This window comes from Cynocephalus volans, chromosome 2 (genome assembly GCF_027409185.1).
Source record: "Cynocephalus volans isolate mCynVol1 chromosome 2, mCynVol1.pri, whole genome shotgun sequence".
In the NCBI taxonomy this organism is placed as follows: domain Eukaryota; kingdom Metazoa; phylum Chordata; class Mammalia; order Dermoptera; family Cynocephalidae; genus Cynocephalus; species Cynocephalus volans.
Window position 1 is genome coordinate 190,527,348 of NC_084461.1, and position 26,613 is coordinate 190,553,960.

At 49.0% G+C, this 26,613-nt stretch overlaps 1 protein-coding gene and 1 non-coding gene across 2 annotated transcripts in view; both read right to left on the reverse strand.

Annotated features, from left to right (window-relative positions):
• Positions 1-25,992, reverse strand: part of SLC8B1 (solute carrier family 8 member B1) — a 29,883-nt gene extending 3,891 nt beyond the window's left edge. Inside the window, exons 1-15 of the mRNA XM_063086828.1 lie at positions 25,730-25,992; positions 25,299-25,477; positions 23,685-23,922; positions 12,073-12,225; positions 11,920-11,972; positions 11,758-11,814; positions 11,505-11,611; positions 11,263-11,430; positions 10,167-10,277; positions 8,294-8,353; positions 7,876-8,003; positions 5,862-6,003; positions 2,529-2,650; positions 1,938-2,091; positions 1,100-1,180 (exon numbers count right to left, since the gene is read on the reverse strand). Of these exons, the coding sequence (XP_062942898.1) occupies positions 1,100-1,180; positions 1,938-2,091; positions 2,529-2,650; positions 5,862-6,003; positions 7,876-8,003; positions 8,294-8,353; positions 10,167-10,277; positions 11,263-11,430; positions 11,505-11,611; positions 11,758-11,814; positions 11,920-11,972; positions 12,073-12,225; positions 23,685-23,840 (1,492 nt within the window). The 5' untranslated portion in view covers positions 23,841-23,922; positions 25,299-25,477; positions 25,730-25,992. The remainder of the gene's footprint in view (positions 1-1,099; positions 1,181-1,937; positions 2,092-2,528; positions 2,651-5,861; positions 6,004-7,875; positions 8,004-8,293; positions 8,354-10,166; positions 10,278-11,262; positions 11,431-11,504; positions 11,612-11,757; positions 11,815-11,919; positions 11,973-12,072; positions 12,226-23,684; positions 23,923-25,298; positions 25,478-25,729) is intronic.
• TRNAI-GAU (transfer RNA isoleucine (anticodon GAU)) lies at positions 3,147-3,221 on the reverse strand. Its single transcript has one exon. It is a non-coding gene; the product is annotated as a tRNA-Ile (tRNA).
• Positions 25,993-26,613: the final 621 nt, after the last annotated feature.

Below are 26,613 nucleotides of genomic sequence, written 5' to 3' on the forward strand. Positions count from 1 at the left end.
GTTGTTCAGGGCTCCATCCTTCCCATCCAACCTGAGAGGGCAGGAGAGGCCACAGCCCAAGAGCCAGGAGCAGGTCTCAGTGCGCACAAAAGGGCCACAGAGGGCCCCGCTCAGCCTGGGAGTCACAAAAGGCAGGCATGCCCGCATAGTGCTCACCAATCAACTGGGTTTGCCAGCCAGCTGCCCACACTGTTCACCCTCAGGCCCTGCCATTGTGCAGCTTGGGCACAGCTGCACTTCATGTGCTTTTTAATATTACTTTACTTAGAAACCAACAATGTCTATGCTTGTTGAATGTCTGTCACATGCTAGGCACTGTCCTGGGCACTTTACTTCATCTTCCATCTTCACCCAAACCATTTTTAATTTACAAAGGAGATGGCTGAGATTCAGAGAGAATAAGGCATGCGTGCAAAGTCCTCAGATCACACGGCTGGCATGTGGTGGCACTGGAACTGGAACCCACCACTATCTGGTTTCAAAGCCCTTTCTTTTCCACAGCCCCAGGCATGTTGTTCCTGGCTGTTCTATACAGACCAAGGGCTGGCAAACAAGAGCATTCAGGCCAAACCTGGCCCACTCCCTGCTTTTATTTATAAAGTTTTATTGGAATAGAGCCACAGCCATTTATTTATGTATTGTCTATACCTGTTTTGTACTACCACAGCAGAGATGAGTAGTTGAAAAGAGATTGCATGGCCCACGAAGTCTAAACATTTACTCTGTGGCCTTTTAAGAAAAAATCTGCCAACCCTTGACATATACCATGACATGTCCCTATAAACAAGAAGGAGAGGGTTTTCCATAGGTCATATATAAGCTCACTGTGGGGGCATCTACTGATAATCCCACTCTCCAACAGTGCTTACCAAGTGCCAAGAATTTCTGTCACCTCACTCGATCCCTACAACAACGCTAGGAGGTCAGTGCTGTCAACATCCCCCTTTTACAGATGAGGAGCCCGAGGCTCAAGCAACCACGTCATCTGCCCGAGGTGTTCCACCAAGAGCCAATCCTGAGGGTGGCCATGGAGCACACCCACGGCTCTCAGAGGCCGAGACACCAGCACTGAGGCCAAGGGAAGCCCCACAAAGGATACTGAAGATGATGCCACCAAAACAGGCCGAGAACGCCATCCGCGGGTAGCCCTGGCGGGCCAGTGTGAAATCTGAGAAGGCATCTGCATGGAAACAAGAGAGGGCCTAGAGTGCGGAGTAGCTTCCCCCTGGCCCTTTGTGGTCACAGGACCCGGCTCCTTAATTCCTTTTTTTTTTTTTTTGGTGGCTGGCAGTACAGGGATCGAACCTGGATCTTGGTGTTATCAGCACCACGCTCTAACCAACTGAGCTAACCGACCAGTCTCCTTAATTCCTTTTACCCTACTCTTTCTCACTAGGAACAACTTTGTGGGTGTGGTATAACATGCTGAGACCGACATTTTACCCAAGTCCTGTCTGATGCTAGCACACAGAACACCTCTGTGTGAATTAGAAAAAGGTGCCCAAAAAGGTGAGTGGAAGGAGGCTGGACTTTAACAGTGCTTAACCTGGCCAACCTTACCTGACTGCTGTAGCTAGAGAAGGGTATATGTATGTATATTTGTATGTATGTACGAATTCTGCACATGTTACACACCCATGTATGCATTAAGCATAGTTGACTGCAATGGGCTCCATGTCCTGCCTGAACTCTGGGGAGCCACCCAGAGTGTACACGCATCAGAGAGTGGTGAAGAGGCAGGGACCTCTATGGAGTTTCCTGGTCTAGTTACAGTCCAGGCCATCTCACCTCAATGCCCAATGATAGTCACTCCACAATGACAGTGGGCATTGAGGACAGATGTCCTGGACACCCCTGTCCAGATGCAACTGTGGCTGGGGAACAAAGAGCCATGATTGGCTGCATTCACCCCAGAACCCTACCCAGCCCTGAGTCACCTCCGATGCTGTTCCCCCAGGCCAGCAGTGTGAGCCCCAAGACGGTGTTGCTCAGCCGGAAGACCACACCCAGGGACCGCAAGATGTTCACCACCTCTGTGGCAGCCACGTTGATCCACAGGGCGCTGGTCAGAAAACCCAGGAAAGCAAAGAGCTGGAGAAAAAATGGAGTGCTGATGGGACCAAGGCCACCCTGACAGGGCCACAGCTCAGTTCCTCATCTGTGAAACTAGTGGAACCAGAGCCCGGGACAGGGAGAAGATGGGCAGTAACTGCCAATGGGTACAGAGTTTCTTTCTGGGATGATAAAAATGCCCTAAAATTGACTGTGGTTGTGGCTGCACAGCTCTATGAATATAATAGCCATTAAGTAGGTGAACCATACGGTAGGTGAACTACATCTCAACATAATAAAGCTGTTACAAAAAAAAAAAGAGAGAACCCTGAACAGGTAAAAAACCCTCAAAAGTGGCTTTTAAATTCAGCTAACATGTCATCGTGTAAAGTGATTACTGGCCAACTGCTCCAGAGATGGTGATAGGACGTCTGCCTGGGAGACCTCAGTGTCCCCTCCCCACCCTGGATTCTTACCCAGTGAAGCTTAGGGGGCTCACTGTTGGATGTGGCAAAAAAGGTCACTGAAGCCAAGGCTGTGCCTGCAATCACCACCACGGCCCAGATGGGAAGGAGGCCGCCTATCTCATAGACACCATCTGCAGAGGGACAAAAGAGGGAGCTGGCACTCTCCACAGCTTCAGCTCGGCACCTCCTCCTGGAGACCCCCCAGAATAACCACGGATAAAACCCACTTACAATTGATGGTTTGAATATAAGGTAGATACTGTGTATGTGTCCAGCCTTGTCCTAGGCACTTCAGGGAAACAGACAAATTAAAACGCAGCCCATGCCCTCAAGCTAGTCACATTTAAAAGAAAAGACATACCTGTGAAAAACAAACTCTCCAGCCTTTTGTTGTGGCACTAGGATGCGACAGGCTAAGACTACGTACCATCATTACTCTCTTCCACCTCCATGACAGACATCACTAATCAACCACAATGCTTCTCTCCAACTGAGCTTCAAGGCTGCACCCTCCAGCCAGGCATTACCAACGGATCAGCATCACTCAGTGAGATGAATCATACGGTCAAATCCAGCCTTATCTACTGACTCAAGCCCAATACCTGCTTTCTTTCTTTTTTCGGTGGCTGGCCAGTACAGGGATCTGAACCCTTGACCTTGGTGTTATCAACACCACACTCTAACCAACTGAGCTAACCAGCCAGCCCAACACCTGCTTTCTTGATAAGTCCACTCCACTCCACAAACCAATCCAATAACATGTTATGAAGGTTTCAGAGGCTTCATATTAAAACACTAAAGGGCGGAACCCTACAGACAGGAAGAACACTCTAAAATTCTACACACAGCACCCTTTTCACCACTAGGGAGTTGGTACCAGTCCTTAAGGAAATGAATGGTTCAAATGCCCAGGTACATGCATCAAGACCTTCCTTTTGTTTTTTCTTTAGTCTAGCTCATTGGCTATCACATGTCAGTGGGCATAACAATTACGTGAGGGGGCTGAATCCACAAAATCGTGTACACGATACATTATGGGTGAATTTCAGAATGCAGTTTTTACCTGTAGTGCTGACTTTGGCACCTGACAGCTGAGTAAGAAGCCCTTTCTCTGTAATTGCCAAGCCTGTGCTAGAGGAATTTCAGGAGGTGGCTGGGGCATGGGATAATCAGAGAAGGGATCTTTGGAGCACTGAGGGTGTGAGCTGAATAGTCAGCAGAAAGTGCTGCAAAGGTTCCATGGGAAGAGAGGGGCTTGGTGGGAAGGCTGAGCAGGTCTGTGCCAGGAATAGCAGAGACAAAGCTGTGGGAGGCAGCTAGCTCAGAATCTCAGAGGCCTCGATGACAGGAGGGATGTGGACTTTTTCCAAGAGGCACTGGGAAGCCATAGAGGTCTTTGAGGAGAGCAGTGACCACATGTGAAAGGTGTTCTTTAGTGGGGGTGACCTGGAGAGGGAAGAGGCTGGCAGCTGGTGATGAGTTTAGAAGGCTGCTGCTGGCTGACTCTCCTTGAGTGACAACACCCCCTTAGGCTAGGAGCTGAGTCTGGGGGTTCTCTCTATTCAGTGCTAATCCAAGAAGGAGGTCACAAATGCTTTAGCCAGAACCATTCTTTCCCCAGGGTGGACCTGCTACCACTAGATGGTGTTCGGGGCATGTGGGCAAGACACTAAATACCACAGAATCACAGCTCAGGGAAGGGATTCCTTCAATTCTCTCACTGTATCAAGGAGAAAGTCTCCACTTGGTGCTAACAGAGACTTTAACATCTCTGACACCTGCTAATCCCTCTATTTAACAAAGAAGATACGGACTTCTGGCTCAGAGCTTGACAGGACTGCATAGGGTGGTTTACTGTCATTGTATTTATTTTTGCAGTTACCTTGAATCTATTGGAAATGATGTCAATTTCCTATTGATGCGGGTGATACAGTTTCCTTTTCAATAAATTTGGGGATTTTTCATTTGTTTTTGTTTTTTTAAAAAGATGAGCAGTAAGGGGATCTTAACCCTTGGCTTGGTGTTGTCAGCACCACACTCTCCCAAGTAAGCCACGGGCCGGCCTCAATAAATTTGTTTAAAAAAAAAGAGCTGACTTAAAAAAATATAAATGTAATAGTAAAGAATAAGGGAAAAATCAGGAAGACTGTTTATGAATGACTGATGCTTGGGAATCACTCTTAAGAAGCCACATGACTGTGCAAGCAAGCCCCTGGGCTTGCCCTGGCCCAAGAGGGAGGACTTCCCAGCTCCATGGGGAACCAGACGGCCCTTGGGCAGCCCTCCCCAGTTCTGGGGCCACCTCCACCACCTTGCCTCCTATTCCCTGCCTCGGTGTCTGCGTCCTCCCATAAACTGGGGGAGAAACTCACAGGGAGTTTGTCAGCCGCTTCATCCTGATGAAGTCTCACCCTGACACTGTTATAGCAAATAACTCCACACCCAGCCATGCATCTGCCATCAGAGTCCTACCTCCACCTCCAGCTGATGCTCCTGGGCTAAAGGGGAGGAGCCCAGATGATAAAGAGAGGAATGGGCAGCATGAGATACTAAAGTTAGACAACAGGAAGATATCTGAGCATCAGGACTTTGAAGACACCTGACACGACTGGGCACTTCCTCAGCCAGAGCAGGGCAGAGAAGAAAAAAGACAGCTTGGGGGCTAGCTCACTTGGGAGAGCATGCTGCTGGTAACACCAAGGTCACAGGTTCGGATCCCTGTACTAGTCAGCTACCAAAAAAAAAAGACCGTCTGGGGCAGACAATGAAAACACAAATGCCGGTGGGGACCTGCCAGGTCACAAAAACAGTGCAGTAAGCCCAGCTCAGTCACTCAATAGGCAGTGGAGGGGACTATGATGATTTAGACCACAGGCATCCCATAGAGGCAACCCTTCTTGACTCCAGCCAATTTTACTTTCAGGAATGTGGTCCAGTTCTTGAGAAGCCAAAACCTGGATTTTGATGTGAAATCTCCAAAAATTTTTTGGTTGTTGTTGACAGCTGGCCAGTATGGGGAACTGAACCCTTGACCTTGGTGTTATCAGCACCATGTTCTCCCAAGTGAGCTAACCGGCCAGCCCTGCCAAGGGCTGGGTTGGCCCGAGGGTCACCTATTTGTAGCCTCCATCTGGAGCAAGCAGGATTAGATCAAGTGACCACAGGAGGTCCCCTGGATAAACTTCCAGGCTGTTGTCCCTTATGGCACAAACGCATATGAAGTGCCTCCTGTATGTCCAGGACTCTGCTGCCAGCCCAGGCCCCTGGTGTGTGTGGTTGAGAAGAAAACTCTAGAATGTGGACAGGAGGAAGGTGGGGTGGCCTGGGGGAGGGGATACTCACAGGCCCCCGACTGCAGGGTCAGGACCAAGACCAGCGGGCTGATAACCAGGTGCAGACAGTTGAGGGGCCGTTTCCAGTTCCGATCGTCCTTGTCTGGGTCCACGACAGGGACTGTGAGGAGCAACAGGAACTCCACGGGCAACTGTTAAGTGGGTAAAGGTGGGAGGGTGTCTGCAGGGCAGCCTGAGTCCCGGCCGGCCACAGACGGACCTCGGTCACTTGAGCACAAGACTGTTGTTGCCGAAGCGCTGGCTGTGTGCAGGCCCTGGCTAAGCACCTGTGTGTGTCGTATAGCTGCTGGAACAAATGACGACAAACAGCACAAATTTACTCTCTTACACCCCTGGGGGACAGAAGTCCTAAAATCAAGGTATCAGTGAGCTTTCTTCCTTCTGGAAGCTCTAAGGGAGAATTCCTTTACTTGCTTTCATGTTCCTTGGCTCTGGGCCCCACATCATTCCAACCTGTATTTCTGTGCTCACATCTCACTCTCTGATTCTGACCCTCCTGCCTCCCTCTTGCCCTTCAAGGACCCTTGTGATGACTTGGGGCCCACCTGGATAATCCAGGATACCCTCCCCATCTCAAGATCCTGCATCCCATCTGCAAAGTCCCTTTTTCCATCTAAGGTAACATATTCACAGGTTCTAGGGATTAGGACGTGGATGACTCTGGGGGGCCATTATTCCCCCAATGACAGCACCTCATGCGCTAATTCAGGCAACAACCCTGTGAATAGCAACTATAATCACACAGGAACAGAGGGACAGAGAGGTTAAGGAACATGTCCAAAGCCACACAGAAGGGTATAAGCAGCTGGGATGCAAATCCACCTCTGTCTGATTCCACACATTGTGTTTTTAGCCAATATCTGAGTTAGTACTAAACCCTTACAGAGTGCTTATTATATGCTAGGTACAGTACTCAGCCCTTCACATACATCAGTCCATTAGCTGTCACTGTTCCCAATTCTTCAATCCCTTCCTGTAACGGAATTAAACACCCACCTGCTTTGTCAAGTGACTAGAGTCTGCAGAATATTTCTTGGCCCCCTGATGTTGAGCTGGGCACTCGCTTTGGCCAATGGGCTGTTGGTGAATGTGATGTGAACAGCGGCTTTGAATGTGCTTGTGCAGTTTGCTTTGGCCCCTTCCACCAAGAAAAGAGCACGCCCAGGTACCCACTGACCCCAGAACAAGACATGGGGCGGAGAGCTGAACCACCAACCAGTCTGAAGTCACCCCAGCTGACCCACTGGCCCATGAACAAGGGAAAAACATTGTCACTGTAAGTCTATAAGATTTTTGTTATGCAGCATTATTGCAGCCATAACTTACTAATGTAACCACTCCATTTTATAGTAGAGGAAACTGAGACTCAGACAGGTTAAGTGACTTGCCCAAGGTCATGATACAGCCAGAGCCACTGTGGGGTACAAATATAGTTCATTATAAAAAAAACTTTTTTTTATTTTTTATTTTTTTTATTTTAAAAGATGACTGGTAAGGGGATCTTAACCCTTGACTTGGTGTTGTCAGCACCACGCTCTCCCAAGTGAACTAACTAGCCATCCCTACATAGGCATCCAAACCCATAGCCTTGGTGTTCTCAGCACCACACTCTCCCAAGTGAGCCAGGGGCCGGCCCTATAAAAAAACCTTTTTAATAACAATTAAAAAATATATATATGTAATTCATTATTTGTCTCCTGGGACTGAGGAAGCCTAAAATATATATACCTTGGTGGTTTCCAGGCTACCTCTAGGACGAGTTTATAAGGGCTGTGAGGTGAGACTCCTGACTTCTTTGGTCTGGGTCATGGACGGTAGCTGCAGCCGTGCCTCACAAGACAGCCTGGACACCCCTGCTCAGATCTAGCCCTCAGAAGACACTGAGCCCACAAAAGTGGCAAGTGATCAGAAAAACTCAATCTTGTTCTCATTTTAATTCACCTTGACCCACTCCTTCACCCCAGCCCCAGTTCCCTGTGCTTGCCCAGTCGCTCTTCTCCTACCTTGAACACCTTGAGGGCCCTCCAGTATGCTGACTTGTTTCTCCACTTCCTGTAGTCCAGGGGGTTCAGGGCCAGGACCAGGATCTGAGCCGTGGTCTCCTGGTAGAACAGCGGCCGGTACTCATCACCTGTGTGTATGGGGTCGAGGGCAGGTGTCCGTGGTGGCTCAGTCTACAGGAAACCCTCTCCCGTCTGTCCCACCTGTCCTCTCCACCCTTGAGAAGGAGGAAAAACCCAGTTCCTGGCAGAAGGCAGACGAACCTGGCCCATGGCTCAGTCCAGGTGCAGCAAGAGGTGCAGCTGGTTTGGAGTCTCATTCCTGGGGCCAAAGCCTTGGATGGCCCCATCTTCCCATTTCACCATCCCCAGCCCTGCCCTGGGATCCCCACCCAGGCTGGGCACAGGGCACTGGACTCACCGTAGTCATAGCTGTTGGTGTTAGAAGACACCCGATCCTCCTCAGAATCTGAAAGCATCTCTGCAGGAGAGAGGGGGTCATTTAACACAAGCCCAGCTAGAGACCCAGACCCTCTCCAGCACCATTCCGAGGGAGGGCACCTCTAGGACAGGGCAGTTTTAAGGGTGAAAGTTTCCAGGGCCTTTATTTTGGATTTCTCAGCAATTTCCATGCATCCTCAGGAATTCTTACACAGTGGGAAAGTCTAACAAAACATTTGCAAATGTAAGGAGATGGCTATAATGCATAAGGGCAACTGAAGATGTAATTCAAACATTTATTGACTTCAGTGCTGTACTTTTCAGAATTTGGAACCAACACCATTTTTCTCTTCCAACTCTAAAACTTTTTCAGGAGTCCTTCAGAATACCTATAGGCCTGGAACCTGTAAACAATGGCCTAGAAGGAAAATGGCCTTCCTCAAGTGAGGAGCCAATTCTAGCCCTAATTCTGCCTCTGTATAACTTCAGGCAACTCTCCAGGCCTCATTTATTCCTTTTTATTCCTATGACGGGTCTACAAGACAGCACAGGAGTGACATGTGATGAACTCTGAAAGCTCAGTTGACAAAGAGGAGGGGGAGGAAAAATCATGGCAGGCTTCCTGTAGGAGTGACCACACCTGTTCCACGCCAGGGTTCTGGGGATATGAGAAGGAATGTGACACAGTCCTGCCTTCTAGAAGCTCACAGTCTAACAGACAGACATATAAGCAAATTAATAACAAAATGGTGTGTAGGATCCCACTTGTGAAATCTGCACCGTGGGTAGGGGAGTGGCCTTCGGGGCTGAGGTTTGATACCCGGGGTTGCAGTCTTAGCTCTGCTCCTCTCCGGCTCTCTGGTCTTGGGTGGACTTGATCTCCCTGAGTCTGTTTCCTCATCCGTAAAAGGGGGACAATAATAGTCCCTACCCCAAAGTGGTGCCAGTGAGGAGTAAAATGACACATGTGCCTAGCAGATAGTAAACACTCAATACATTATACATGTGTCTGTGTGTGGTATTTGTGTATGCATGTGTGTTGTGCAGGTATTTGTGTATTTGTATATGCATGTATTTGTGTGTATCCTGTATTTGTATATGTGTACATGTTGTATATTTATGTATTGTGTGTTGTGTATTTGTGTATTTGTGTATGTACACATTTGTGTATGTGTCATGTATTTGTGCAGTGTAGTGTGTTGTGCATTTGTGTGTGTGCATGTCTTTGTGTATGTGTGTGCATTCTTTATGTGTGTTTGCATGTGTATGTACATGTCTTTGTATACGTGTTTGATGTGTATTTGTGTGTATTTGTATATGTGTATGTTTTGTAAGTATTTGTGTGTTTGTTCTATATTTGTGTGTGTGTTGTATACTTGTGTATTGTTTATTTGTGATGTGTGTGTTCCGGTGTGTTTGCATATATTTGCGTATGTGTGTACATGTATTAGTGTATGTGTGCACACGTTTTTGTCTGTGTATGATGTGTATTTGTGTATGTGTACGCATGTCTGTGTGCATGTATTTGTGTATACAGGCGTGTCTGGATTTCACCCCAAGGGTAGTGGGGAGCAGGAAGGCACATGAACAGTGCGGCTCTTAGAAGGACTGGCCTGGGGGCAGCATGGAGGAAGAACTAGTGAGCTGGGACACACGGGCGATGAGGAGGCTCATCGGCACAAGCCAAAGCATGCAGGTGGGACCTTAGTAGAATGAGTAGAAAAAGCAGGAAGAGGAGATAGGCTTGGCAGGGCCAATGGCTTTGGCCTCAAGACACATAAGGCAGCAGTGAAGGGCACGGAGCTTCCCAGACTCCACCAGCCCTCTCCTGGGGGCTCGATACAGACTCTTACCTGGAGTATCTGGCCTGGAGTAGACCAGGGATCTTCTTCTCCACTGCCATCGGTAGATCCAGGTGCAGAGAACCACAGTGACCACATAGAACACATACAAGCCCAGGTAGCCTGCAGACAAAGGCTCAGGCTGTCACCAAGTGGCATCCTGGCTGCAGGGCCCAGAGCACAAGGTCTGGCAGCTCTGCTGCTGGTGCATGGTAGTGGGGACTATCTGTGTTAGCCCAGACTGTAAATGGCTGTTTCCTGAGCCCCCCCACTCCTACCTCCTGCCTCCACTGCCCATCTTCCCTTTCTAGTTCCTCTGCAATCCGGCAGTCAAGGAGGTAACATCTGGCACAGAGTGGCCTCCAAGCCCCCACTCAAGTGCTAAGGTTCGGTGTCCTGCTGTGTGCCCTGGGAGGCTGGCCCTGCAGACTGCATCACCCAAGCTCTGGCTGCAACTGGGTTCAGCCAATGAGATTAGCCCAACAAGCTGTCAGAAGCAGCAAGAGAGAGAGTTTGGTGTATTTCTCTCCCACTTCCTCCATGCTGTGGTGTGTGGCTCTGGCAGGACGTGTGGCTCTCTGTGACTGTAGCTCAGGCTACGTGGCATCAGCTCCAGGCCTCCAGCCCTCACTGGGCTCCAGACACCCCATTCCCTGCCCCTTCAGACATGGGGGGTGAGGATGGGGACAGCTCCCACTCCTACTGGTCCCTGGGTGCCTCCACACCTCGGTGTCCCTTGCTGGTTTCCTAACCCTCTGTACTAATCGACCCTTCATTCATACCCTTGAACCATCTGAATGGAACAAGTTTACTGCTGGGACCCTGGTGGCCACAGTCAGCATCCCAGTGGTACTGCTTGTTAAAACTGGAAATTTTATGAACATTTTGAACATCTCCCATCCCTTTCTCCTGGCTCTGCCCAGCCCCCTGTGGTTATCTGAGTTCTTCTTGCTCAAGCCAGCTTGAGTAGGGTTTCTGTCACCTGGAATCAAACCAACCCCCTCAACCCCTGCTGGCCACCCGCTCACGTTCCTCTGTCCCTGGACACTTCCTGAGCCTCCCACCCATCAGCCCTGGGATGCCCCTGCCCAGCCTTGCAGCTGCTCACCCAGAGCCCACTCCAGGTTGACCCTGCCGTGGTAGAGCGCAGTGAAGGTCAGGAATACAGCCACCATGTAGAAAATGATGTCCCTGAGGAAGGGCCTGGAGGCGGCCATAAAGGGGTGCAGGATTGCGATGCCCCCAGCCACCACCGTGGTGACCAGTACACCCGCGCCTGAAGAAGAGGATGCCAGGGCTCAGAGCCCTGCACCCTTCCTGCTGCCCCACCCAAGCTGGGACTGCTCTCACCAAACAGTGCCCCCAAGGCCAGGCCCGCTGTGCGCGCATCCGAGAAAGCCACCAAGGCGCTGAAGATATCAGGTGCGCCATTCCCAAACGCCAGGAAGGTGACGCCATGGGGGAGTGTGTCAAGGGGGATTAGTGCAGAAGCCGCAGCACGCCCGGGTCTTTCTTGGATCATGAGCCACTATCCTGTCCCCCAGCCTGCCCCCCAGCTGCTAGCCCTCCCTCCAGGGTGTGGGACCCTGGATAAAAGGATACTGCCACATTGTGGGAGAGCTTGAGTGTGGTGGAAATGGCTGACAAGTTAGGGCAGAAACTATGGAGAAAAAGCAAACAGTAAGGGCTTCCACAGTGACCAGCCCCCATCCCCGCCCCCATGCTTCTCCCATCTCTAAGCTGGATGTGAGCCCAGGCCACTCACAATTTCGCCGCCGTGACTCCCAGAATCAGAAAGAGATAAAGCAGCCAGGAAACCTTGGTGGGGGGCCAGAGAGGGGAGGAAGAGTTAAGTCCTGCTTGGGCCACCCCCCCCACCCCACCCCCGCTTCCCAGCTCCCCTGGGGCAGGGCCTCACATAGATGGTGATGGCCAGAGGGAGGAGGTTGGGAGGGAAGTGGCAGAAGATGCCTTCGAGGTAGTCCAGGTAGCCCCCTCCACTGTGGCAGTCGGGGTTGGTCCGGATGAAGTCACAGCGGTCAGAGACATTCAGGCCACACACGTTGCGACACTGCAGGAAGGGATGGAAGGAACATCAGGGGCAGAGCCCTCCAAGGTGACTAGGCCCATCTAAGCAGCTAAACATAACCTCCCTTCAGCCTGGTCTCCAAGCCCCCCATATCCTCCAGGTGCCAATTGTGCACTTTTATTTTTAAAAATAAACTTGTGGAAGGGCCAGCCTGTGGCTCACTTGGGAGAGCGTGGTGCTGACAACACCAAGTCAAGGGTTAAGATCCCCTTACCGGTCACCTTTTAAAAATAAAAATAAAAATAATAAATAATAAAATGACCATAATTCATGAATACATGTTTGTTTCCAAAAAAACCAAAACAAAATAATATATAAAAAGACTTCTAAATTCCCACTTCTTTTCCTAGCCCTCCATAACCTCACCTCTCCAACAGTCCCACCATGGTCAATTTGAAGCACATCCTTACGCACATTTCTCAGTTCAATTACATTTGCATATACATCTTATTATACAGTTTGTTTTGTTTTACAGAAATGGGTTCATCCTAAATCTTGTTTCTGTAATTTGCTTTTACCACTTAACATTTGTATTATATACAGTGCTGATAACATCAAGGTCTAGGGTTTGATCCCTGTACCAGTGAAATGACAAAAAAAAAATGTATCATACATATATTAATATACATTAATACACATTAGGTCAAAACACTGAGTGATTTCTATATGCCAGATATAGTACTAGGAGCTTAGAATGTACCTCAATTAATCTGCACAACAATCCTGTGAAGAAGGTACTACTACCGTGCCCATTATTACAGATAAGGAGACTAAAGCAATGTCTCAGGGATCACTCAGTGGTAGAGCCAGCATTGGGACCCAGGCAGTTTGAGGCTCCAGAGCCTCATCACACTCCTCTACCTCACTGCAGAGTCTTTTTAACAGTAGCAGAGTATTTCGTACTATGGATGATTCATAATTGAGATAACCATTTTCCTACTGGGGGGCAGGTGGGTGTGTCTAGTCTTTCAATATTACCAACAATGAACTTCCCTGCATGTGTGACTCTCTGAGCCCTGTGAGAATATTGTGCCGGAGAGCATTCCAAAAGTGAAAGTGCTAAGTCACAGGGTATCTTAGCCTGGGTTCCTCCAGAAGCAGCCCCAGAGACAAGGATTTAGATGTATGATAGATATGGTCATCTAAAGGTTTAAAATACAAACTTAGAAACAGGGAAGTGGGACGGGGAAGGAGAAGCAGCCAACGAAGGCTGGTTAAGCCAGTTACCAGCACAGGCTGCTGGCACTTAATCCCAGGGCAAGGGAGCTGGGGTATTTATATACCAACTCCCATCAGCCATTGCGTGAGAACTGCTGGGGGTGGACGTGTTAATTCCTCAGCCCTTCTGGCCTGCCATGCTAACAGGCATTTCTGGAAAAACATACTGGCTACCCGAAGTCAACAAACACCCACCATAACTGGTAGGGTCCGAAGAATACAGTCAGGGCCCTGACAGTGTCTGTTGCAGAGAGATAAGTATCTTAAAGGTCGATGGATTTTGCCACCATATCCTCCCCAAGCTCTACCTGTATACACTCCCATCAAGAGGGGAAATAAGCAACTCTCCTAAGCCTGCTCCAACACTGGCCATCGGAAGTCTAGTTCAGACCAACGTGATAGGAATCCTGATGCTGTCAAACTGCAAGCCCCTAATTACCCCTGAAGTTAAGTGGCCATTTATATTTCTTCTCTGAACTGCCAATTTTTCCAACTGGAATGTTTGCTTTCTCTGATTGATTTGTAGTAGCTCTCTATACAATGGCTACTAGCCCTTTGTCCTGTTACACATTTACTTAAGCAATGCCCTCTCCCTAGGCACTTCCCCTTCTCAAACTTTTTGTTCAAAAGTTTTGTCAATATCACCTCATACCTATTCAGGTGGCTACTATCAAAAACAAGAAACAGATTTATAAATGTTGATGCAGATGTGGAGAAACTGAAATCCTGTGTAATGGTAGGAGTGTAAGATGGTGCAGCCACTGTGCAAACAGTGTGGTTGTCCTTCCAAAAATTAAAAATGGAATTATCATATTTCCAGCAATCCCATTTCTGAGTATATATCCAAACGAATTGAAAGCAGGGTCTCAAAGAGATATCTGTACGTCCGTATTCATAGCAGCATTATTCACAATAGCTAAAAGGCTTGGAAGCAACCCAAGTGTCCACTGACAGGTGAATGGATAAAATGTGGTAGATACATACAATGGAACATCATTCAGCCTTTAAAAGAAAAGCAATTCTGACACATGCTACCATATGCATGAGCCTTGAGGACATTCTGCTAGTCATAAAAAGACAAATACTGCATGACTCCACTTCTACGGGGATCCTAGAGTGGTCACATTCACAGAGACAGAAAGCAGAATGGTAGTTGCCAGGGGCTGCAGGGAGGAGAGAATGGAGAATTGCTATTTATGGGTACAGAGTTTTAGTTTTGCAAGTGTGGAATATACTAAAAAGCATATGTACTTCACAGGGCCTGGTTTTCCAAAGCCTTGCAGTTTCAAATATTGACCTTGCAAGGACAGGAAATTTTCCTCAGGCTATAAGTCTCTGTTGCAAGATAAAGATTGTGGAACAGCAGGTTGCTGGCTCAAAGACAGACTAGTAACTGATTGTTATGTAAAGATACTGAGAGATTGCTGTAGGAAGGAATGTTTGCTAAGATCAACTTTTGTTAATTGCCTTACTGGAATGTCAGGATTTGGCTCGTTATCACTGAAAGTTACCAGCCTATACTGTTAAATTATAACCCCACCTATGTTCTCTTCCTGTAACTTCCTGGTCTGGAAAATAAATGCAGGAAGAGAACCCCAGTTCCACGTTAATTTCCTGAGGAAGAGAAGTTAACCACTCTGGGCTTCTCACTGCTCAGAAGAGATGGGCTTTATGGGCCGGCCTGTGGCTCACTCGGGAGAGTGCGGTGCTCATAACACCAAGGCCATGGGTTCGGATCCCATATAGGGATGGCCGGTTTGCTCACTGGCTGAGCGTGGTGCTAACAACACCAAGTCAAGGGTTAAGATCCCCTTACCGGTCATCTTTGAAAAAAAAAAAAAAAAAAAGAAGAGATGGGCTTTGGGTAATCCTTTCATCTCTGTCATCCAGGGGAAATAGGGTGACAAATCCATGGGGGGCAAAGCAACGCAAAACAACATGCAAGATGAAAAGTTCTGCAGATGAATGTTGGTGATGGTTGCACCACAATGTGAATGTACTTAATGCCATTGAACTGTACACTTAAAAAGGTTAAGATGGTAAATGTTAGGTTATGTTTAACTTACTATAATTAAAAAATAAAAAGCTTATCAAACCACAGTTCCACCTCCTGCACAAGCCCTCTCTCAGCTCCAACCAACACCAAACTGGAGGTGAGATTTCTTGTCTCTGAGCCCTCTACCCACTATATGTGTTTCAGCAAGCTGTGTGTTCCTGGAGCAGGGACTGAGACCCAGCGCCATCCCCAGCCCTCAATTTTTCTATCATGTCCTGCCCTCAGAAAGGATGAAGCAGTGAGAAGCATGAAATTTGGGATCAGGACAGCCTGAGCCTAATACCCACTCAGCTCCACCTTCTAAGAGCTGTGTCTATAGCAATTCACTTCCCCTCTTTGAGCCTCAGCTGCCTCATCTGTAAAATGGGACTAATTATACCAACCCTGCTGATGAAGGAATCAAACGAGATTACAGGTGTTCACATTTTCCCTCCTCAGAGCCCTTCCATGTAAAGTAGTTATTCTCCCCACAACTCCTCTTTATCTTATCATGCAGTTTCTACCTTCAGAGCCATTAGCACAATCTGTAATTACTGTTTATTTCCTTTTTTACTGGATTACTATCTAAAGTTTGAAAAAAGGGAATTTGCATTTGCCCTAACCCTAACACATAGTAGGAGCTTAATATATTTGTGTTAATGACTGCCTTAATGATTAAATGATTTTGTGCAGCCTTTCAACACTCCTGTCAGGTAAATGAAATGAATCCCATTTAACATAGGAGAAAACCAGGGGTCAGCAAACTCTGGCCCTCAGGCCAAATCCGACCCACCACTTGGTTTTGCACAGCCTATATGGCAAGAATGATTTTTACATTTTTGTTTTTGTTTTTTTTTTATTAAAATCTTTTTGCAGCTGGCCAGTACAGGAATCCAAACCCTTGACCTTGGTGTTGTAACAACCAACTGAGCTAACCTGCCAGCCTTGATTTTTACATTTTTAAATGCTTGGAAAACATAAATTAAAAAAAGAACATTTCATGACACATAAAATTATATAAAATTCAAATTTCCGTGTCCCTAAATGTTTACTGGAACACAACCACGCCCATTCACTTATGCAGCCCGCAGCTGCTCTGGCGCTGCAACAGCAGACGGTGTAGTCACAGAGGCCCTGTGGCTTACAAAGCTGTAAATATTTACTATCCGGCCCTTTACAGAAAAAGTTTGCACCCAAGGCTGGAGGGGTGATGTGAGCATCCTAACCCCGGGCCTGGAATCTCCAAGCTGGCTGCCAGCAACTATTCCCACCGAGAAAATGCAGATACAAGTCCCAGATTTCTGCTCTGAGATCCCCTCATCCCTCCCAGCACCCCCCTTCCCGCCCCCCCAGCTCCCACCAAAAACCAAGTCAGGCTGGGCTCCTTCCACACTGGACGGGGAGGGCTTCAGTCTTGCCCTGAGCCCAGGCCTGTGGCTCTGCTAGGCCCAGGAATTTCCCAAGCAGATAGAGTCACCCAAGGGGTTTCTGACAGGTGAGGGTCCTGGCCAGCCCAAAGAGGGAGGACCTTGGATGGGGACACAGGGAAGCAGGAGGGGCTGCCTAAACCACTTGCTCTTCTGGGAAAAACAACAATAATAATACAGTGCTGGGAAGCAGCAGAGCTCCCTATGCCGAGCTGCCTGGTTGGAATCCTAAGGCTAGTAGTGTCCTTGGGCAGATCAATTAACCTCAGTTTCCTCCTCTGACAATGGCCACAATAACACCCACATGCCCCCAGATAAGAAGACAGAGATAACAGAGCTGAATGGCACCTAGTAGGAGCTCAGTAAATATTAGTTACCATATTATTATCTAAGTTTGTAATTTTTATCTCAACTCATACTGGAATTCATCCCTTCCTTCCGTCTCCACCACCACAGAGAACTGCAGAGGCTCCCATCCCACCTGCCTGCCCCCAATCTTACCAGAAGGGCTCTTTTAAAAATGCCCCTCCTCCAGTTGCTGAAGAGTCCTCCATAGCCCCCTATTTGTCCCAGCTGTCCTCTGCCATTATCAGTCTCCAGACAAGCAGGTCTGGTCAGCTGTCCAGTTTCCTGGAACACCCAGACCCTCCTGGCCGTGTCCTGCCTTTTGCATGCATGTGCTGTTCCTTCTGCCTGGTATGCCACTCCTTTTCCCCCAGTTAATCCATATCCTCCAATTCTTAATTCCCAAGATGCTTCCTCCAGGAATCCCTCCCTGACTACTCCCAGCCTCGGTTGGATTCCCCAGTTATTATATGCTATCATCATCCCAGGTCTTCTTCAAAGCACTTACCATGTTTTGAAATCTGGTTGTTGATAGGATCATAGACTTGTTTAACATCTACCTCTCTCACCAAAGTCTTGCCTGGTGCCTGGCACATAGTAGGTCCTCAAAAGTGTTTTGCCGCACACTGTGGGGCATCATCTCACCCAGTCTTCACAAGAGACCAAGGAAGTTGGTATAATTGTTTCCACTTCATAGATGAGAAAACTGAGGCACAGAGAGACAAAGTGACTTGCCCAAGGGCACACAGCCCCCACCACTATTAAATGGCTTCAGTGTCAGCTCTGCCTCAAAATTACTGGCTGAAGATCCTGGGGAAACTTCCCAATTGGGCACAGGCATCTCCCTCTTCCTGCCCTCCCTCCTCAGGGTCAGCCAGGGAGCACGTACCCACCCCAGCTCCTTCCAGCTCCGAGAGCAGAGTGAGTCAGCAAGGCAGGTCCCTCAAAACCGGCCTGCACAGTCACATTCCTGCGCAGCCTGCCACGCCCCCACCCCACCCCCGGCTAGCCATCCCCTCCCCCAGGCCCCTGGGGACCCCTCCCCAGCTCTCTGCCCAGGAGAGGCAGAGTTAAGGTGGTATTGTTCTGAACCTGGGAGTGGGTGGCTTTTCAGTCTTCTCCCACTCCCTGCACATTCTCTTTCCTGAGTCCCTAACTCAGTCCCAGTTTCAGCAGTCAGGCTGAATAGGAAATGGCTGCAAGCCCAATGCCTCAGGAATCAGGCAGGTGAGTAAGTAACCACAGGGGCTGCTGTCCATTGTGGTGAACTGGAAGGTGCAAGCTCTGCAGAAACAGTTGTTATAAAACAAAAAACAATCCCCCCACTCCACAGAAAAATAAAAGAAACCACAGCAGCCAGATGTGTCCATACAACTGATTTGGCCCCTGGGCTGTCAGTTTTCAACCCTGTACCAGTAGGACTGGTGTGGAAGACAGGGACAGCTGAGAGGATAAGAAGCCCTGGTTTGAGACCCAGCTTTGCCAGTGACTTGCTGTGTGACCTTCAGTGAGCCCCTTGATGTCTCTGGGCCTTGGTTTCCTCAGCTATACAGTGGTCTTCATCAAACTTGATCTGGCCACTGTCACCTTGGTGCCACATGTTTTGTTAAGTGCACCTCTGCTCTCTATGATTTTATGTGGAATGCAGACTATCAAAGTCCACACTGGCTCCCCAAAGAAGCCAAAAAATTAAATAGCTAGGAAACCAAGGGAACACGTTTAAAACTTTTCCATTTTCGTTAGTTAGTACCCATCAAGAAAGGTTTGAGCTATCATAATCCAGATGTCCTCCCCAAATGTCATTACCCGCAGCCAAAAGCACCTCCTCATGCAACAGCACGGTTAGGACAGGGAGGCAGTGGGGGGTCACAAGCACCAGGTTCATCCCAAAGATGTCCACATCCTAATCCCCAGAACATATCCACATATTCACAGGTTATGTGACATTCTACCGCAAAAGGGATTAAGTTCAAGATCTTGAGAGGCGGAGAGCATCCTGGATTATCCGGTGGGTCCAACGTAGCCACAAGCGTTCTTATGGTTACAGGGCAGCAGGAGGATCAGAATCAGAGATGTGATGACGAAGTCAAGAGAGAAAGAGAGATCAGAAGATGCTATGCTGCTGGCTTTAAAAATGGAGGAAAAGCCACGAGGCAAGGAAGGCAGGAGGCCTCTAGAAGCTGGAAAAGGCAAGGGAACGGATTCTCCCCAGAGCCTCCAAAAGGAGCACAGCCCTGCTGCTGACACCTTGATTTTAGCCCAGCGAAACCCATTTCAGGCTTCTGACCTCCAGAACTGTAAGATACTAATAAACGTGTGTTCTTTAAGCCACTAAGTTTGCAGTAATTTGTTACAGCAGGAAACTAATACACTGGTCTAGAGTCAGTTAAACAGAGACATTATAATACCTTCAAAGCCATCTTACCTACTTAACACCATTTTTAATCAGCCCCCAAAAGAGAAGCTGAAGACGTGATCTGGACACACCCCCTCCTCCCCAACCCTATGGCTAGACCCGGATGATGCAGGTTTTCAAGGCAGATGTTGGGTGGGAAGAATAGCGGTCTCCCACCAGGAAGCCAACCCAGGAGCAGAAAACTAGCACTGGTATTCCCAAAGGCCCTTCAGTCTTGTGGGAACTGCTTGGCAAGGCTGTGTGGTGCTCTGGTTACGAGTACAGGGCTCTGGAACCATGCTGCCTGGGCTGAAATTCTGGTTCCCCCTTTGGACGAGTCACTTAACTTCTCTGTGTCCCAGTTTCCTCCTCCATAAAGTGAGGCAGAGGTTGGCAAACTCTTTCTATAGGGGCCCAAATCTTTTCCCCTCTTTGGGCCACTCGACTCTGCTAATGTAGCATGAGAGTGATCACCCACGATACATAATGAATGGGTGTGGCTGTGTTCCAATAAAATGGTATTTATGACACTGAAATTTGAATTTCATGTGATTGTCATGTGTCATCAAGTAAGTAGTGTTCTTTTCTTTCCAACCACTTAAAAATATAAAAGCCATTTTTAGCTCCTGGGCTGTATAAAAGCCAGCAGTAAACTGGATTTGATCTGCGGGCTGCAGTGCTGATCCCTGAGATGTGGAATTAAATGAGTTAATCCATGTGCTCAGAAGAGTGCCTGGTATATAGTTAGCACTCAGTAAAATCAGCTTGAATTACTTTTTCTTCCAGAGGGGAAAACTGAGCTCTCTGTACCTGCTGTCTTAGCCCCCTCAGCCCTCCAAGGATCAGCCCTAAATGCCCAACATTTTTTGACTAGAAAACACCATTGTGAGATCTGTTCTAAGGAGATTTTTTCCAGATTTTCCTCTTTCCTAAAAGGAGTCTCCTTGAACCATTGGGCCCTGGTGGTCTGATGCCCAACCTGTCGCTGGTCCACTGAGGCCACACTCAGGCCAGCCTGGCCTAAGGGCATTGGGCATTGAGTGGCTCAGCAGGTCCTGTTCCTACACTTTCCCAAACAACCCCATGTCAGACCTCTACCCAAGGCCACTGCCACCATCTCACCTGGACGGCTGTGCCAGCCTCCTCCCTGCTACCTGCCTCTGCCCCTACAGTCAGTTCTACCGCAGCAGCTGGTGGGATCTCATAAAAATTAGATCACGTCCTTCCCATGCTCTGAATCCTCCTATGGCTCCCATCTTACCCCTAGTAACAGCCCAAGTCTGCAAGTGGTTCACTCAGCCCCACATGATCTGGCTCCTGTTCTCTCTCCTTTCTTATCTCCCCCACTTCTTTGCCTTGCTCACTATTCCATCCACTTTGTTTATGAAATACACCATTCTGCTCCTGACCCAGGGCCTTTGCACCTACTATTCCCTCTGCCTAGACTGCTCTTCCCACAGATCTTCACAAGGCATTCAGATCTCAATCAAAATGTCCCCTACCGGGCCGGCCCGTGGCTCACTCGGGAGAGTGCGGTGCTGATAACACCAAGGCCCCGGGTTTGGATCCCATATACGGATGGCCCGTTCGCTCACTGGTTGAGTGTGGTGCTCACAACACCAAGTCAAGGGTTAAGATCCCCTTACCGGTCATCTATTAAAAAAAAAAAAAAAAAAAAAAATGTCCCCTCCCCAGAGAAGCCTTCTGTGATTGTCTGAGGCAAAGCAGCTGCCCCTCCCCATTTCTCTCCATCCCATCCCCCATTCTGTTTGCTATTTTACTAACCACCAAGTACATTATCCTGTGGATTTATTTGTTAACTTGCTTCTTATCCATGACCCCCACTAGAGTGGAAGCTCTGTGAGGGGGCAGGGATCGTATTTATCTGCTTGCTGCTATATCCCAGCAGGTGACACAGGTCCTGGCACATAGTAGGTGCTCAATAAATATTTGCTGAAGGGGCCGGCCCGTGGCTCACTCGGGAGAGTGCGGTGCTGATAACACCAAGGCCGCGGGTTCGGATCCCATATAGGGATGGCCGGTTAGCTCACTGGGTGAGCGTGGTGCTGACAACACCAAGCCAAGGGTTAAGATCCCCTCACCGGTCATCTTTAAAAAATAAATAAATAAATAAATAAATAAATAAATAAATATTTGCTGAAAATGATTATTCAAAAAGGCCCAAAGATGAGAGGACTTTCCCTGCCTTCAGGCTCCCTGGAGAGTGGAGGACTTCCGGAATCATAGCTGTCCATGTCTGTCCTGGGAGGGAGACTGTGGACTAGACGGTTACAGTTTGGATTCAGCATGAGGCAGCCATGAGTTCATATCTGGGCTCTGCCACTCCCCTCATGGCCGCCTTCGCCTCCCTGAACCTCAGCATCCTCATCTACAGCACAGAGATAATCACACCAACCTCATGGGGTTTGGAGGAGGATTTGGTGAGTTGGGCACAGTGCTCACCTAAATGCTCAATAACATGGAGAGATTATCTGGCACAAGCCACAAATCACCCACTTTTCCTGCCCCCAAAAAGCATGGCCCTGGAGGCAGCCATCAATTTTGTAACCCAAGTAACCACAAACCACTTTTCCATCTGTAAAATGGGCTTAATTGCCTGTTTGCCTGCCTCAGACCATGGGCATGGAGTCAGTTTGCAGCCCCATAAAGTTGGTGTGGCACTAAACGCTCTCAGGTTTAAATCTGGAATTCCTATCCAAGAAAATACATGGTGAGAACTCCAGCACCCTGCAGCTGGAGAGGACTCTAGGGCGTCATCTGAAGCAGTCCCCTGCCTTCATGCTTTTACTCTGGATCCGCCGTCACCTCCTCCCCTTACACACGTCACAGTGGAATGATGCACGTTCCCTGCAGCCTGTCTCAGCGGCTCATCTGCTCCATGCCCCGGCAGGAAGCTTCCTCGCCTCTAACTCCAGTGTGCTCCTCCTTGGTGCTCCCCATTCCAATCAACAGCACCATCACACGCTCAGATCAGCCCCAAAACCCAGGGCCATCCGTGACTCCTCCCTCTCTCCCACCACCATGTCCCTCCATCTCATCCATCAGTATGTCCTGCTCGCTCTGCCTCCAACATTTATTCCAAATCCCCCTTCTTTCCCATCTCCCACAACCACTATCACTCACCTGGATGGATGTAGGAGCCTCCCCACTAGGCTACCACCCTCTGCCCTGTCAATCCATTCCCCCAAAGCAATCAGATAGATCCCTTGAAGAAATAAATCAGATTTTGACATCCCTCTGCTTAAAACCCTCCATTGGGGCCGGCCCGTGGCTCACTCGGGAGAGTGCAGTGCTGATAACACCAAGGCCCCGGGTTCGGATCCCATATAGGGATGGCCGGTTCGCTCACTGGCTGAGCGTGGTGCTGACAACACCAAGTCAAGGGTTAAGATCCCCTTACTGGTCATCTTTAAAAAAAAAAAAAAAAACCCTCCATTGGCTCCACCCTGTTGTAAAGCAATCCTCACCTCCTAGCCTCAGCCTATAAGGCCTTTTGCAATCTGGCCACCACTACCTCTCCATCCTCCTCTTTTAATATTCTTCCCCTCACTCACCCTGTTCCAGGCATTCTGGCCTCCTTGAACACACCAAGTTTGCTCTTGCCTCCGGCCCTTTGCACTTGCTGCTTCCCTTTGCCCAGAATGTTCTTCCCCCAAATGTCTGTGTAAGTGGCTTTCTCTCTCCATTCGGGGCTTGGCTCAAAAATCATTTCCTCATTTCCTTCATAGTTGTAAATGTTCAGACTCTCCCCCCCATCACTTTTTCTATTGTTTGCAGGGCACTTGGCACAGTGCTACCTGAAATGTACATGTTTACTTTATCTGTCTGCCCAAGAGACTGTCAGCTCTATGAGGAGAGGGATTTTTGTCTACACTGTATTGTTTCCTGGTATATCCTAGGATACAGTTCAGTGCCTGGCACACAGCAGATGCTCAATAAACATTTGTTGATCGCATGAATACACCCCCACCCAACCCCCACTTCTTGCCTGGATACTCACCTCTACCATGGGGGTCTGGTTCACACCTGAGGCTGGAAACTGGGGACCAATGGGGGTCTCTGTAGATGGGCCCCTGGCCCCAGACACTGTCTCCACCATCAGTGGCACACAGAGCAAACTCAGCACCCAGCGAAGATTCAGCCATTTGCCGGCCATCAGCCCCCACAAGACCTGACCCTCACTCTCCACTTCCCCTTCTGCAGTAGTTCAGGTCCAAACAGCTGGGGGCTCCAACGGCCTACAAGATGGAAGGAAAAGTGTCACTGAAGACCCCAGGACCCAGCAAGAGGGACCTGAACACTTTATCACCTAAGGAACTGCTGTCCCTCCTCCCACCACCAAAGGAAAGCTGATGTAGAAACCCACGTTCTCGATGTAGTCCTGTTGGAGGAACCCAGGGCGCTGCTTATTTGGCATGCAGATTAAATATGCCCTTCTCTCTAAGTCCCCAGTGGCATCTCTATGAAAACCTGCCCCTCTCCACCCAGCCACCAGCCTGAGACCAGATATCAGAGCTGGGAGGGCTAGAGACTTCACACGGCATTCAGAGACTCCTGCCTCTGGGGGCCAGCCGAGTGAGATAAATATGGAAAACGGGCAGTGGCCAGACTGGCCAAGCCCTCAAAACAAAGAAAACATATTTCTGGAGATGGACTTGGCTCTAGGCCACCAGTTCAAGGCCTAGACAGACTAGCCCGTTACATCCTACAGAGCCTACTAAGCAATGCTGTTGTTTTATGTCTTACACCGAGCCAAGCACTTGACACGAATGATCTCATTTAATCCCCACTATACACCGACAGGGGGTACTACTATTTTTCTAATCTTACACATGAGCAAACTGAGTCACAGTGAGGTGAAGCCAGGCTTGTTACTCTCAGCCATTGCACCATGCCTCCCTCATCCAGTCCTCAGGACAATTCTGTCCCCACTCCTTTTACAGAGGAGGGATCAGGACTCAGAGGAGTTTTGTAACCTGCCCAAAGCCACACAGCAAGGAGGTGGCAAAGCCAACAGTCCTCCTATGGGGAAATTGAGGCCCAGAAGGAAGTGAATTGCTCAAAGTCACACAGCCCGGTAGCAGCAGAGCAGTGCTGGACTCTAGCATCTGCCCCTTCCATCAACACTTGGACAAAAGGCTTCAATTTCTTTCAATATTATTAAACTGGAAAAAAAAATCCTTGGCAAACTGATTTCCTCCTTTCGCTTTTTCACATGTTCTTTTTTTTTTTTTTTTTTTTTTAAAGATGACCGGTGAGGGGATCTTAACCCTTGGCTCGGTGTTGTCAGCACCACGCTCAGCCAGTGAGCCAACTGGCCATCCCCTATACAGGATCCCAACCCAGGGCCTTGGTGTTCTCAGCACTGCACTCTCCCTAGTGAGCCATGGGGCCGGCTCTGCTTTTTCACATGTTCTATGACGAATATGTTTTATTTTTGCAATCAGGAAAAACAAAGACCATAAAACAACGTTTTCTTTGGTTTTTGAGAAGTCTTTGCACAGACGTTTCCCAATGTCCTGGTAGCTGAGGGTAGGGGAAGGAGTGGGCGCAGGAGGAGGAAAAGAGGCCAGGAGGGGGCGGAAGGGCACCTGTCCCAGCTGTCCTTCCTCACCTGTTGACACAGCTCTTCCCTCTTCCGTGGTTCTCCAGAACAGTTCCAAGTGTTACTCCTCTTAGCACTTGGCACCCAATTGGGACCAGACACTCCGAGTTTCCAGTCCTGTCTCAGCCACTTACTTCTGTGCAGCCGTGGAGAGCTCGCTTCGCCACTCCGAGCCTCTGAGTCCCCATCTGTAAAATGGACACAAATGCTGGCCAACAGAGCATACAATAAGAGCTCAATAAATGCTCGCGCCCCTGGTGCCCCCGACCCATGAGAATCAGCATGTGTCTCATCTCGACTGGCCGCCGATTTTTTTTACTCATTCACAAGTGAGCATTTATTTTTTTTATTTTATTTTTTTTTTATTATTACAAGTGAGCATTTATTGAGAGCATCCTGTAGGCTTGTACCTACGCCAAGCGCTCGTTAGATCGACAGACCTGATAAGAAGGAGCAGGGGCAGGAAACTGGGGTTGCAAAGCCCCCGGGAACGTGACCACGGGAACGTCTCTGTGCTCAGTTTCCCAATCGGGACGGATGTTGAGAAGTTGAATTCGGGGTGCCCGGGTCCTCCGCAGGCGCCGGGGCGGGCGGGGAGTCTCCTCTTACTTCGGGTCGGGCCTGGGACCTTCAAACTCTGAACCTCGATTCCGCCGGCCCTCGCGGCCTTCCCGGTCCCTGCCCGCCGGTCCGCGCCACCAGACCTTCCGCCCCCGATGCCACCCGCCCGGCCGCCCCGCCCGCTGCAGCGTCGGGGACTCTTATCCTGCTCCTCCAGTGCCGTCCTCGGCTTGCCCCGCCCGGGCCCCGGACACGCCCCTCAAAAGCTCGCCCCGCCCCTGCCCTTAAAGGCACAGGCTCACGGGGAGGTATCGAAGATCTTCCTCCACCCTTCCTTCAGTCCCCTGCCTGTGGCTGCTGCTTTCGCCATGAAAGCGGAATCTGAGATGAAACAGACGGTTAAGGACAGCAGGAGGCCGGAAAGGGGTAGTTAGAGCATGAAACTAGGAGGATCTATTCCCGAGGGTGGGGTGAACAAGAGGGTGTCAGCCTGCTTCTGGTAAAGAATGGTTATAAGGAATATTTACACAGGTATTCTCAATGTCCACTCAGGAGAGTGCGGTGCTGATAACACCAAGGCCACGGGTTCGGATCCTATATAGGGATGGCTGATTAAGCTCACTGGCTGAGCGTGGTGCTGACAACATCAAGTCAAGGGTTAAGATCCCCTTACCGGTCATCTTTTAGAGAAAAAATTTTAAAAAATAAAAAATAAAAATAAAAACAGCACCTATATCACACTCACTGGGCTGTGGTGAGAAGT